At 36.2% G+C, this 14,283-nt stretch overlaps 1 protein-coding gene across 33 annotated transcripts in view; it reads right to left on the bottom strand.

Moving 5' to 3' along the window:
- The window catches only part of PBRM1 (polybromo 1), a 123,060-nt gene extending 108,798 nt beyond the window's left edge, over nucleotides 1-14,262 (bottom strand). For 12 of the 33 annotated variants that reach the window (XM_031957684.1, XM_031957789.1, XM_031957603.1 and 9 more), the window contains exons 1-5: nucleotides 11,163-11,210; nucleotides 8,639-8,791; nucleotides 7,768-7,865; nucleotides 5,299-5,446; nucleotides 2,504-2,647 (exon numbers count right to left, since the gene is read on the bottom strand). In XM_031957684.1, the coding sequence (XP_031813544.1) occupies nucleotides 2,504-2,647; nucleotides 5,299-5,446; nucleotides 7,768-7,865; nucleotides 8,639-8,791; nucleotides 11,163-11,210 (591 nt within the window). The other 21 variants (XM_031957690.1, XM_031957704.1, XM_031957741.1 and 18 more) reach the window with 16 other exon arrangements.
- Between the last annotated feature and the right edge of the window lie 21 nt (nucleotides 14,263-14,283).

The following is a 14,283-nucleotide window of genomic DNA, read 5'->3' as shown; positions in this document are numbered from 1 at the left end:
GATAACAAATTTTATTTAGGACAGATTGAGTTTGAGATAAAGGGGCACACAGATCGAGATGCACAAACAACCAGTTAGCAATACATCAAGACAAGACATGTAGATTTTGAAATAGTTTACACAGATAACTGACACTAAGGAATATGATTAGATTATCAAGAGAAAGTATGCATTGAGAAGAGGGTCTAGGAAAGTCCTTGCAGGGAATAAGAAGTAGAAGAACCAAAAGTAAGGAGTTTTACAGAGGGCAAGGGAGAAGAAAGATTTTTTTAAGTTCAGCAGTTTTATCTTTAGCATATTTATCTAAGGAAATAGCCTAAAACATTTTTGGAAGAAAGGGAATATATTCTATTTGGCTTCTTTTGATTATTCTGTTGCAGAAAAGGATTTCGAGTCATCTTGGCAAAGGTCCCTTCCAGTGACCAATTACAGCACTAAAGAATCTAAAAGTTGGAATGACTTCAGCAGCCATCCAGTCCAAACCACATCCCACAGAAATATCCAACATACCAACATAAACTCCAAATATAGGGAATGGAACCTTCTCCCCTCCATTGCATCCCCAACTGTGCATTCCACTTGTGGATAGATCTAGTGGTTAGGAGGTGTTTCCTATTATCAGGCATCAATTGGCTTGTGATTGCTTCCCACTGCAGATGACTCTGCCCTCTAGGGCAGGACAGAACACTCTTCCATGTGAGTCTATCAAACACTTGAGGACAACTCATATTCCTGAGTCTTTTCCCCAAGATAATCAGCTCAAGGCTGATTTCAGAAAAGCCTAGGAAGACTTACATGAACTGATTTTGAATGAAGTGAGCAGAATCAGGAAGACATTGTACACAGTAATAACAAGATTATGTGATGATCAACTGTGATGGACTTCGCTCTTCTTAACAATATAGTGATTCAAGGCAATTCCAATAGACTTGAGTTGGAAAATACCAACTGTATCCAGAGAGAGAACTATAGATACTCAGTGTCTATCAAAACAAATATTTTCATCTTTTTGGTTTTTTTTCTTTCTTGTAGTTTCTTTCTCCTCGTTGCATCTGATTTTTCTTGTGCAATATAACAAATATGGAAATATTTAAAAGGACTGCACATGTTTAACCTATATCAGATTGCTTGCTGTCTTGGAGAGGGGGGAGGTAAAAGAGAGAGGGGGAAAATTTTAGAACACAATGTTTTACAAAAATAAATGATGAAAACTATCTTTACATGTAAATCTGGAAAAATAAAGTACTATTAAAGTTAAAAAAAAAAAAAAAAAGAAAAGAAAAAAAGATAACCAGCTCATTTTCTTTAACCATTCTGTTTTTTTCTCCTCTGGATACCGTCGAGATTGCCAGAATCCTTCTCAAATCATGGCCCACAGAACTAAATGCAGTGTTCTAGACAGGGTCTGACCAGAGCGTGTACTGTGAAGCTATTCTCTACTTTCTTCTGGAAGCTCTGTCTTCTCTTGGCTGCCATAATGCAGAGCTGATTCCCATTGGGTCTGTAATTTGCAAAAACTCCTAGATCTTTTTCAGAGAAAGTGTTAATCATCCTGTACCTGGGAAACTCATTTATTTAACCAGATTATAAGATTTTATGTTTTTCTCTAATTTATTTCATTTTATTAGAGGATAGGGCTCCTGTGAGTGGCCATGGGCTAGGATTTACTATATGGTAAGCATGGGTTTGGTGGGTCATTAGGTTTCATCATATAGCTATAGGTTGATTATATGATTATGTATTGTCTTCTCAAGAACTTTTAGATCCTGGCTTTGCCATTCAGGATGTCAATTTCTTCTAGTAGAATGTCAGGTGCAAACGTAAAGGCTTGAAATGGCTCTTTCCAAGTTAATAAAATATTCAACAGGATACCCCACTTTATCTACTCCATAAGAACAGTATGAGATACTTCAAACACTCTGTTAAAGTCTAGGTAAACTATTAAATCATCCCCTTTATCTATGTGTTTGGTAACCCTATTGAAAAAAAGGCATTAAGACCATGGAGAGTACTGAACAAATGTATCTAATAAAGAAGGCCTCATAGTCATACTATAAACTAGAATGAGGAGAGCTGGCTGAGCAATTGATTTCCTGCCTTTCTGTCATTATCCGTCTCAGCTGGCTAGTACCTGATTTGTCCTTAATCAGATTTAGCAATTATTCTGTAGCTTATTCATATAGGTAAAAAAAAAAATTCATGCAAGTACCCATTGTTGGATTAAGGCAATCAGTTCCTACCTTTAAACATCCCTTCTGATGTAGGACTAATAGCATTTGCTACTAGCCTTGGAGAGCATTATGTTAGATATTTCTTTCACATAGGATGGAAATACTAAAAATGTCTTTAGCTAGGCAGCCTCTTCTATTCACCAGCAAATTTGCTGTTCAAAGTTCACAGGAGTAACTAGATGCTCACAGTATCACAACAGGAAATATCTTCCTCAGAACTGTCTGTCTTCTAAGAGAATCCCACCCATTAATGGTTCAAATGATTCACTTACTACTTCAGACATTGTCCCTTGATTGTCATGCCCATCTTCCTCATCCTCATCCTCATCTGCATCTCCTTTCTGAACAAATTCATTCCTCGTGCGGAGGTACAAATCCCAGAGTTTACAGGCAGCTTTAAATTCCGGAGAATCTGGCTGTGCACAAGCAAAAAAACAACACATATACAAATGACCATGACAATTACATTAAACACCTCTTATGTGTCCCTACACACTAACTGGTTAAATTAAACTTCTCATTGAAGAAGTGGACAATTCCTTTTTTTTTTTTTTTAATTATTTTTATTCTGCGTTTAAACATAAAAAAAAGACATTTCTACATATATAGAGAACAGAAAAGAACTGTATATGAAACTCTAGATTTCTATTATGTACAGCTAGCATTCTTAAAATATGTAAGTTCAAACTGTAACTTTCAAAGCTGTCCTGTTTGTCTTCCTTTCTGATTTTTCTTCTGTTCTCTTTTGGACACTTAAAAAAAAAATAACTTAATGATCCTTTTAAATTTTTTACTAGTCCATCCTTGTCTGCTCCCTCTTACCTCTCTCTACTGGGGAAAAAAAAGAAAAAGTCCTTGTAACAGAAAAGCAAAATGAATTCACTGGATAATTCTTATTTGTTTAACACAGGATAAAGAATATTTTATCTATTCAAGTATCTATTTCCATTTAAAATCAAGTGCTGGACATAAACATATGACTCTTAATTTAACACATTATCAAGTTAAAGTACATCATTTAAGAAGCACTCTGTGCAATGTTGTTTAGCAATCAAGATGAAAAATTATATAGAGATTTTTTATGTGGACAACAATATAGCTATATAGTTACCTGGCAAATAAAATATTCCAAAAATCTTTAAAAGATCCTTCTATTCAAATATTTGGATGTATGCATAGCATCTTTAGAGAGAAATAGCAATGAAAAATGTTCACTAAGTCTCCTTGGCCCACCTAAAGAATAGGGCAAGGTGTGCTGCTATAAAATAAACTCTAAGCCAAAATGGACTTTAAAAGATTTTTGAAGTCGAAGAAATTAGTGGATTAAAGGATTTCTTGAAGAAAAAGAAAAAAAGAACTAGAAATACTTAAAACTAGCTATCAAGGATAAAAAGAATATTCTTTAAGAAAAGGACGGGTCTATTGAGAATGAAAAATTCATGTTTCATGAGACAACAAAATGATGCAATAATAAAATGGCTTAAATTTATTTCTATTGATTAGGATAAAATGGAATGCATCTCCAAATATTACAAAATGCTGAGCAAGGGCAATCTTTAAAAAAAAAAACCCTATTAATAATAATAGGTTAATTAATTTATTTAATAATTATTTACAAATTTACAATTTATTGTAATATTAATTTACAAATTAATAATAATAATTTACAAAACCATCTGTACATTCTTCTCACAAATTTAAAGTTAGGAAACGGTCAAATAAACATGCAGAATTTTTGCTAATTTCATGGGTCCTGCCCTCTGCCTTCTCTATCTTTTTGACTTCATTCCAAGGATATTTCACCTATTTCCTTCATGGGCCAGTCATTTCCAACTTTAGCAAGTCTTCCCTTCTTCCTTGATGGTAGCATTAGTCAACAAAGAAAAAGGAAATTTCAAAATGTATACAAACTAATGTGTACTTTTAGTTTTAAATCCAGCAGGCTTTTCTAAATACAGATCAATTAAACTTATCAGTCTGAAGTTTGACATGAATGAAAGCCTAGATGCACATTATTATAACTCTTCAACTTCTGAAAGTGAATCATCTTTTTCATTCAACCTACTCTGGCTGGGAGTGGCTAAAACTCAAAAAATCAGGCTTGTCAAGGATAAGTCTGATTTCTAAGAGGAAAAAGGGCATGTATCACCTGGTATTAATTTGGGCACAGTCTGCTCCAAAAGAGCATTTCCCATGTCCTTCTCTTTATTTCCTTTCTACAATACTCAGAACTAGACATTCAATATTAGTAGTTAAAAAGACTGGCCTTTCTCATCACAATTTGACCAAGAACTTGACTTTAAATGACAACTGAGGAGCAGCTAGGTGGCGCAGTGGATGGAGCACTAGCCCTGAAGTCAGGAGAACCTGAGTTCAAATCTGGTCTCAGACACTTAACACTTCCTAGCTGTGTGACCCTGGTCAAGTCACTTAACCCTATTGTCTCAGCAAAAAATAAAAAAAGACAAATGAAGTTTTCCTTAAGCACCAAGACTTATGGTTAATTATAAATGTGATAAGCAATGCTTATAGCTGCTCTAAAAGCATCCCCTAATTTTTAAAAAATTAGATTTACAAAAATAAAGACTTTGCAAAAAAAGCTAAATTAGAGGGTCTTTACTTTACCAAAAAACTCAATACAAATTTCCTTTTAATCAGATATGACTCAAAAGTCCAGACTTGGAGCCAGCAAACTAAACAGGACATGTTAGCACTGAAAGGTGGGGTGGGGGGGAGGAAAAGAAGGGGAAGAGGGAATATTAATATCTCAATACTCTACATCTTAAGATGAAGAGCTGCAAAGAAGTCAGTGACTTGCATAGGTAGGGAGTTTCCACACTAAAAGTTCCCTAACCTGATGAAAACATAAGTCTGGGAAAGAAGAAAAAGGAGGAGGAAGAGAAGGCAAAGAAGAAAAAGAAGAATTTGATATAGTAACCACAAATCCATATGGCCAAAGTATTCTCTTTTATAGGTGGAACTGTTATCTTCCTTTAGTGGAGGAAATACATTTTGATTTTTATAAGGAAAAGTGAATTCAGTCTTTCAAAAACTGCTGCTTTCTCACCTTATAATAGGCCTTGGCATTGTTAAAGAGCAGCTGAAAGTCAGCAGTCAGCAGGTTAACGTCATCATACTCTTCCATTTTTAGTTTTTGTTGAATTTTCATCAAGTCGATGGGCTGAGAAACCACTTCATAATAATCTGGTTGATTTCTGTCATAATTCATAAGTGTTACATGTATAAATTAATCCAAATTCTGTAAGTGAAAACATCCTTTCAAACATTTTCTAAGGAAATTTTAAATGAAAAATGTGTAATTAGATTTATCTACTTCAAATAAAAGACAATAGGAAAGAATAAATTTCCATATCTCACCAATTACTGTCTTAAGGAATATATAAAATGTAATTAAAGAATTATAATATCTTCTAAAATAATGTCTCATAGATTAGGTTTAAGAGCATGTATCTTAGTACGTTACTGTTATCCCCTATGTAGGAAAATAAGTGGCCAGGCTAACAGTACCTTTTTCATTGAACAAATGTGGTTGAAAAGATTGATTTAGGTCTCATAACTCTTTTAAAAGCCATCTTTAGTTCAAAACTGCAGGACTTTTTACTGTCAAAGTTTTATTGAGTGCTTACAGTGTACATAACATTGTGTTGGCACACTGAAGAAAGATACAAAGGACTAGGTAGATATTTGCTATTAAGGAGCTTCTCTAGTGTAATAAGGAATAACTCAAATAAAAAGGACATACCTAATACATACCCAAAACCAAACAAGTGCAGGTTAATTATGGCTTAAAATATATGTGAAATGTGTTATGTGTATATGTGTGTGTGTATATATGTATACACATTGACATGTATTAACATATATGTATGTATACACACATTCATATAGAGACAAACAATTTTGCACATTATTTGTATTAACAGGGGTGATTAAAATGTTCAGAGGCAGACTTATCAGGAAAAATTTAAGAACAAAAAGTTATATTGGTACAGTCAAGTCCTTATTCTGTCTGATGATGATATTTTTCATGTGGGTATTACTCTCCCCATAAGGTTTATTTTTTAAAAATTTATTGTTATTTTGAACTTAACAAACACCCCAAAAAAGGATATTTCCATATATATAAAACAGAAAATGAATAAACTGCAGATCTCTAATATTTACACTGCTTTATGCTTAAAGTATAAAAACATGTTCAACTTGTAGTTTTCAAAGATGTGCTGTTGGTTTTTGCTTCTTTTGGGTCTTCTATTCTCTTTTGCGTACTTTTTTTTAAAAGGATATCTCACTAACCTTCTTTTTTTTCTTTGCTACTCTATATTCATCCCCTTTTGCTTTTCCAAGCTTCTCCAATGGAGGAGGAGTAACAACAAAGAAAAACAAAAACTTTTTACAAATAGACATAATCAAACAAAACAAATTTCCACACTGGACATTATGAAGTCTATATGAAAGCCTAAGGAATACATTCCAAATATCTTTAACGTCTTCCTTCTGAATTCATATTCTCACATTTTTTCCCCTAAACCCTTTTAGCTAATAGGACGCTCAATTTAGATCTCTAAGAAGAGCCTCAAGTGACTGAAAACAGACTTCTCCATAATATCAGTGGGCCTGAATCCTAGTTAGAACAATTGGCCCAAGGACTCTGTTACTGCTCTGCCAAGAATTTTGAATTGGTAGTTTTAAAGAAGTTAGATTCACTTGTTCACAAAATTTATATACAAATGAATCCTTATGAAATACACTGGTTATTAGAAAACAGTTGACTGGGAACTGAAGGACTTCTGTCAGCACTCTGCTCTTGACAACCTGTGTGACACTGTGAACCACTTCTGCCTCAGAGTCTCATTTCTCCATTTGTAAAATGAAGAGCTGATTCCATGAATCCCATGGTGCTTAGCTTTTTGGAAGGAGGACTCGTTGAGGAGACCTCACAGAGGTACTTCCAAATGGGATTTTAAAGGCTCACATTTGGGAGGCTGTGCAGGCAATTTCTTGGCGAGAGCATGAAGACCAGATATAAGAGTCACAAGGAGTGAGCACAGGGTCCTGCTCACAGGAGACACTGAACATCTGATAAAGTAAATTTCCTTGAGAAGCAGTGTGGGGTAGGGGTTGGGGCACAGAGGCCCAGATTTGGAGGAAGACCTGGGTTCAAATCCTACCTTAGACATTAACTAATTGGGTGTCCCTGGGCAAGTTATATAATTTCTTTGTCATTGATTTCTTCACCTACAAAATAAGGGAATCCAACAATTTTCAGTTCTAAGTCTATGATTCCATGACTAGAATGAGGGAAGTTAGATTAAAAATGCAGAAGCACCATCTCTGATCTCTCTGCCATTTTTAGGGTATCCACATCTTTGGTCTTATTCCAAGATGTGCTTTCCTATGTCCTTGACAAAGGAGCTTCTCGAGGACTCTGGGATCATTTCTCCAAGAAACAACCTAGAAAACATTTAGAAGACTAGATGGTAACATCTTTGTTCCATCAAAGCTATCTTCAGTGTACCTTCTTTTTGGTGCCCTGATGAAAAGTTCACACAGGAGCCTGCCCTGCTCATCTTTGTAATCTCTGATGGTATTGTAGAGCTCATGGCACACGGCAATCTAAGAGCAAAATAAAGAAGGAAAACAATCAAATAAGACGTGAAGCTGTGGCAGCAAAGGGAAGAATTAATACTTTTAATAAAAAGAGTTATTCCAGTTGAAGAGGCCATGAATAAAGGGGAAAAAAACAGATGGACTCCTAGGGAAAGACTTTATGGTCCAAGAAAGTTTAAGCCTAAAACAGTTTTAACATTTTTATTCATTTCTGGAAAAATTTTCAGTGAGACTTCTAAAAATACTCCATATTGTGCAGTATGCTATATATTAATAATTTTTATTAGTTAACAAAATTTTAAAAATATTTTTCAAGTCTTATGAGTGAAAACATTTTTCTTTTAAAAATATATTTTATTTCCAATTACAAGTTTTTAACAAAATTTTTTTAACATTTTAAAAAAGTTTTGACTTCCAAATTCTATCCCTCCCTCCCTAAACTCTTCTTTCTATGAGATAAGCAATGTAGTAAACGTTATTCATGTGCAATTATGTAAAACATTTCTTTTTATTATTATGTACAAGAAGGCTCATTTTTTTATATGAAAAAAGTAAACAATAGCTTGCTTCAATCTGTAGTGAATATATTTTTCTAAAAGAAAGGGAAGACTTCACACATCAGTAAACCTCTACTAAAAAGAAGTTAATGTAATTTTTCCTGAGAACATCAAGCAAAGGGTGAAGGGGAAAATATTCTGTAACATTCTCTACTCCCCAAGAGATGCAAAGAAATCATAGAAAATGAAATTAGTTAAGAATGTTTGACCAAAATTACTTACAGGATCTACAGTTGGGAGATTAGAAAGTCGTCTCCTTTTCCTGCTTGGACCTGGTGTTGGTACAGAATGGTGACCATCATCAAAATCCCCACTGATACTGCTGGAAGGAGATGTTGCCCTTCGTCTCTTGGAGCCCATTGAATCCAACTTCTTCTATAATAAAACAATTAGCAATGTTCTTATATTTAAATTTAAGACTTGGGAGCAAAGCTCTCTGGGGAGGACTTGCTACCAAGCTTTTGATTCATTTAAGGCATGTTATGGTAGTTATAGAAAGTTTAGCAACACTCAAATCATTCCAGTGCAAGTTGCTGGACTATATCACTGAAAAGCTTCATTGGAAGAACAATGGTTTTAATTAAAGGCAACCTTCAGTTGAGCATCAACTACAGTGGAGCAGATACAGTAAAAGCCCATTAACTTGGATTTATGTACCTAAGGTAAATGAACAACACATAAAGGACTAAGGGGTATTTTATATGCTTAACAAGGACTATTCTCAAGTCCTTTAGCAATATCTATTTACACACCTAAAATCACTGAATTTTACCTATTAATTCAAGCTGACTCAATATAATTGTCCATAGTAGTACATAGTAGCTTGCTCTTCATACTTGGAAAAATTGTACTCTTTAAAAAGTCTATAATTCAAATTATACTTTCCCACTGAATCCAAATTGGTAAGATTTTACGTATTCATGCATTCTGGAACTACAAATTAAGGACTGTTTGTCAACAGGGTGAGACTCCGAAATACAGGGCTTAATCTACAATGAGAAGTCTACAAACTAGTATCGTGAATAAGCCTTCCAAAAGGTTTTAAGGCTTTCATTCTCTAAGGAGATTAAGAATATAGGCAAAGCATGTATCAAGAATGAAAGAGCAGATGGACAGCCCAAATGCTCCAATAGTTTCTCAAGACATTAGAAGGTGGCCTCTAGAATGTTCAGCAGATCCTCTGTGAAAGATTTATGGAAAGACATGGAAAGAATCATACAGTAGCTTTCTCTATTCCTTCCTTCTCTCTAAACAAAACCATGTAAATATTACCATAAAAGAAACCAACCATCAATACCACTTTTATGGTGCCAAAACCAATCTAAATCAAGTAGTATCTAGAAGGTAGGTATTTATAAACTGTTCCTGAGATTCTAGAACATGAATACAAGAGCATGTTAAGAACAACCATGACTTGGTGCTTAAAACAAAAGTCAAGTGTTTATGAATCAAATAAAAGCCAAGGATAGTTAGCTATGAAAAGTTGAAAATCAATAACAGGTTGGTTGTTCTGTAGGCAGAACTTTTAAAATAAAGGACCCTTCAACATCGTTAAATTGTGTGACCAAAATTTAAGTGGTAAACTGTACAGAAATCATCTCAAATCCAAGTCCCATCTGTTTGTATTCTTTCTCTATCTGTCTACTCATGACACTTTTATAGCCATGTCTCCATCTACAGCAATCTTCAAAAAGAAGGCCAAAATACAAATAGTTTATTTCACAAATATGTCACATTACTATATTATTTGTATTTATCATTAAGTGAAATTGTATCGATATTTTTTTTTTTTAGTTCAAGTCTTAGGATTGACCTTTGAGGGTCAATAAGTTTTGTCAGCTGTTTAATAATGGAACATTCTAGTTAACATTCATACTTGTAATAAATAACACAGTCATTTATCACAATTTTCTAACCCATTGTAGTTAGAAGAAATTAATAGCATTGGAACTTCTCTTTAAGTTTTAGGGCTATTGCTCCATACCAGTCTCTAACACAGAAGTTATAATTACTAACTCTTATCTCTGCTAAAGTTAAAAAAGATGGAGTGGGGTAGAGTGGAGGGAGCATACCTCATGTTTGCTTATTTAATTCAATTACAAGATCCCAGTGTCAACAGAGATTCCAATAACCCTGTTCTAAAACTAAAGATTCTAGACCACTTATTGACATTCAATTTTCCTGTGAAGCTAGAAAAGTTAGAACATAAGGAGAAACACCCTGGTTGCCAAAAACATTAGGGAAAAGTATGTTGTTAAAAGTTTTTGCCAGGCCAAGCCTCCTATTAGGTTTTCACAGAAGCAGAAATTAGGGGTACAAATTATTAATTCAGGAAAAATCTGGGATTCTCACAATTCTTCACCTGGATGAAAGTCTTTACATTGAATTTTTAATGCTTTTTTAAAAGTCTGCTCAAAATGATTGTGAAAGTATTTAAAAAATGGTATTTTTTTTTGTATACAGTCTATTGTTAGGTGTGGATTTTTTAAGTGGGTTAAAATATAATATATATATATATATAGGCCAAGGATACAAATTTTAAAAAATCTAATAAACTATCAACATATTATTTAAAAAAAAAAAAAAAGATGAAATACTCTTGATACAATCCAATATGGCAAACATATGAGTTTGATGAATGTGAAAGAACAGGCTCATTAAATGAAAGGTCAGAATCGAGCAGTGAAGGGTAAATATAGGGAGGCAGGAATAAAGGAAGCAGGTGTGTAAATGACCAGTAATTTACCAGATTTACCAGAGTACAACCAGCGCCTCGAAAAGCCAGTCTCCTCATAATGTCTGAAGGCCAAGTTAAGCTAGTGGGAGAAGGCAGAACTTTAGAAGTGCTGAATCGGCAAAGGTGTTATTATATTCAAAACTGAAAGAGAAGAACAGAGACAGAAAAGGGAAAATAAAAAGGAAAGGTCAAAAGGAGTAAAAAGGAATGAGAATGGTAGAAAGTATTTAAGTCGAACTGTTTAAGAGGGATACAATGGAAAGTTGGAAAAAGGAGTATTATTTAACATCTATAAAACAAATTCCTGCAAAGATTTTTTTTTTACAGAATAACTAGAAATCTTCAGTCATCAAGAAATGTTTGGATCAAATTAATTTTTTAGTAACTGTTCTACTGTAACTTTTATGAGGTAACTCCAGAAGTGTATACAAAATAGTAACTAAAGCCTAAATTTTAAAATATGGGAAAAAATGCCACTTATGGACAACTTTCAAACACTTTAGGGGAATACTATCTATAATCATTTTCAAAAACCATAAGTGTTTATGAAAAAACATCATGTACTGAAATGAAGTTTATTTTAAAAAGTTGTAGTTGAAAAAAAATCTGGAACACTTCATCAATTTGTTCCCATGATGCATAAAGGAAAAGAACCCTAAGTTCTTAGTGTCAAAACAGCCTTAGTTGTAGCCATAAACTTGGAAGCTAAGGGAGAAATGTTTACTATCGTCTATCACCTGTTAGTAAGGACTGCATACCCAGTAAGGATTGAATACCCTGAGGATAGGGAAATCTTATACATTCTGAGTAGCTTAAAAATTTTTCAACTTACCTGTATAACTATTAAAACTTGATATCCTTCAGAAGAAATTACAGTTATATTTTAGATACCTCATATGTCTCCAAAAGCTACAGAAGATAGTTAAAGACTTTTGAACCACTAAAAGGTGACAAATCATGCCTTACCGATTTTTTTTTATTTGAAGCATCTTTTCAGACAATACTTATCAATTGCATTTTTCTTAACAGATTAGACCTAAAAACTGTATTCCCATTCTTGTAGGGTATGATAAATCAAGAATTATAACTATTATTCTCATGAAGTTCATGTAATTGATTCTTAGCAGGAGCCACATAAAACTTAACAATGTTGGGTGTTTTTTTTTTTTTCCTAAAAAGATCAAGACCTTCTGAAATAACAAGAAATGTTAAATGAATACCATCACTCTCATTTTCCAAATATGACAAAGACCAGGAAAAAAAGATTCACCTGGTGTGTGGGGAGTACAGGTAAGGTATCTGAATGGTAGAGAAGATTATACATAAGGGAAGGCTAAATTGATGGAATATGACATAAAAGATATTTATGTCTTTGTACATTTATTTTTTCTTAACTTTTCTGAGCTTCCTATGTGGTATCTGTCAATAGTCTTTCTTGTGATTCTTTTTCATAAAAATTTACAAGAGCAGTAGCATAAAACACAAGTATGAAGTGTCAGGAAGATCTGTGTCCAAATACTTTCCTCCAACAATTACCCTACTAACAACCAGACAAATCTCTCAATCCCTCAGTGTCCTGATCTGCATTAAGGAAGTTTCCACATAGGGATGGTCTTACATCAATAAAATCAAAGGTCTAGATCAACCGATAATTTACATAGTTTATGTGTCACTGATACAACTGTATAAAATATTTTGAGAAAAAAAGCACATAGGAAACCGTGCACACCATGTAACGCTCTAAGTATTATATGTTTGAACAGCTGCTCAGAAAGTAAGGAGAAAAAAAGCCCATCAAAAAGCACTAGTTTTAAGAGGCCAGTTTGAAAAGTGCAAAAAACAAACAAAACAAAACAAAACAAAAAAGCCCAAACCAAACAACAACAACAAAAAACCAGCTCGGGAGACCAAACCAAAAACAAAATACAAAAAACCAAAGCTGGGGAGAATAATGGTTACAACATCCCTTGATCAAAAACAAAAGGATACTGTAATGACGAATGAAATTCAGAAGGTAAAATGAAGGATTTTTGACACTGGACGAACTAGAGGAAACAACAAAAGAAAATTACTTGACACCATAAATAAAATGCCCAAACAAGGGACACAATACGGAAGTAGTCCTGAGCCCAACTGGTTATTAAGGAGGGAATTTCAAGAAGGTGTTGACGGGTTCTGATTGGAATTCTGAACTTTCGCAGAATTTTAGCTTAGTTTCGCATCTCCTCTTTGTTTAGCCAGGGAAGGAGGTGGTCTGCAGGGCTCCCCAGGAGGCACCTGCCTCTCCGCCAGTGGCTGCACCTCCCCCTGGGGCGAACCCCTCGGCTCGTTCCCTTCGGTGACTCCAAGCCAGCATCCTCTGACAGCCCCCTGGCCCCACACCGGGCTGCGGATAGCGAAGATCCCTTGAAAACTGACATCTGGAATCCAGCTGGGGTCTCCCCGAACTCTGGAGAGCCCGGGCCCACCCCCGGGGCACGGCCCGAGGCTACGGGGACGCCGGGAGCTGCCCCGAGTTGGACCAAGCCCGCCCGGAGCGGGTTCATCCCCATTTTACAGAGCCAGAAGACAGAGGCACCAGAGATAGAGGGGGCCCCCGCAGCCGAACCCAGGAGGATAAGGGGTGGGGGGTGGGGGCGTCAGAAAGTTAGGATACTCAGCAACTTCGGGCGAGGGGGATCCAAGTCGGCTGGGGGCAGGGGAAGAAGACCCTCTAGGAGAGGGGGGACCCCGACCTCGGCGGAAGGGTGGGGGATGGGGCCCCGTCCTAGGCGGGGGGCCTCGGAGGACAAGGGGAGCGGGCGGGCGGCGAGGGGAACCCCGGCTTGGGCCGCGCTCCTGGGGGCCGGGAGAGCTCCCCATCCCCGGAGCCGCCACACAAAGGGGCCCCCGTCCGAGCGGAGCCGGCCTCGGCGGCCGCGGCCTCCTCGGCAGCCACCGCTTCCCCAGAACTCCGGCCTTACCCAGCTGCTCCGCCGCCTGCAGCCCCTGCCGCGGTCCCCGACCGCCGGCGCCGCACCCCGTCCTGTGGCCGCCACGGCTAAGGCTGGCGCTGCCGCTGCTCGGCCCGCTCCTGCTCTCAGACCCTCTCGCTCAGGTCCGATTCCGCTCCTAGTGCCGCCGCCGCCGC

Source organism: Sarcophilus harrisii, chromosome 1 (assembly GCF_902635505.1).
Source record: "Sarcophilus harrisii chromosome 1, mSarHar1.11, whole genome shotgun sequence".
Taxonomy (NCBI): domain Eukaryota; kingdom Metazoa; phylum Chordata; class Mammalia; order Dasyuromorphia; family Dasyuridae; genus Sarcophilus; species Sarcophilus harrisii.
Note: the sequence above shows the minus strand (reverse complement) of the source record. Positions and strands in the feature narration are given on the sequence as shown.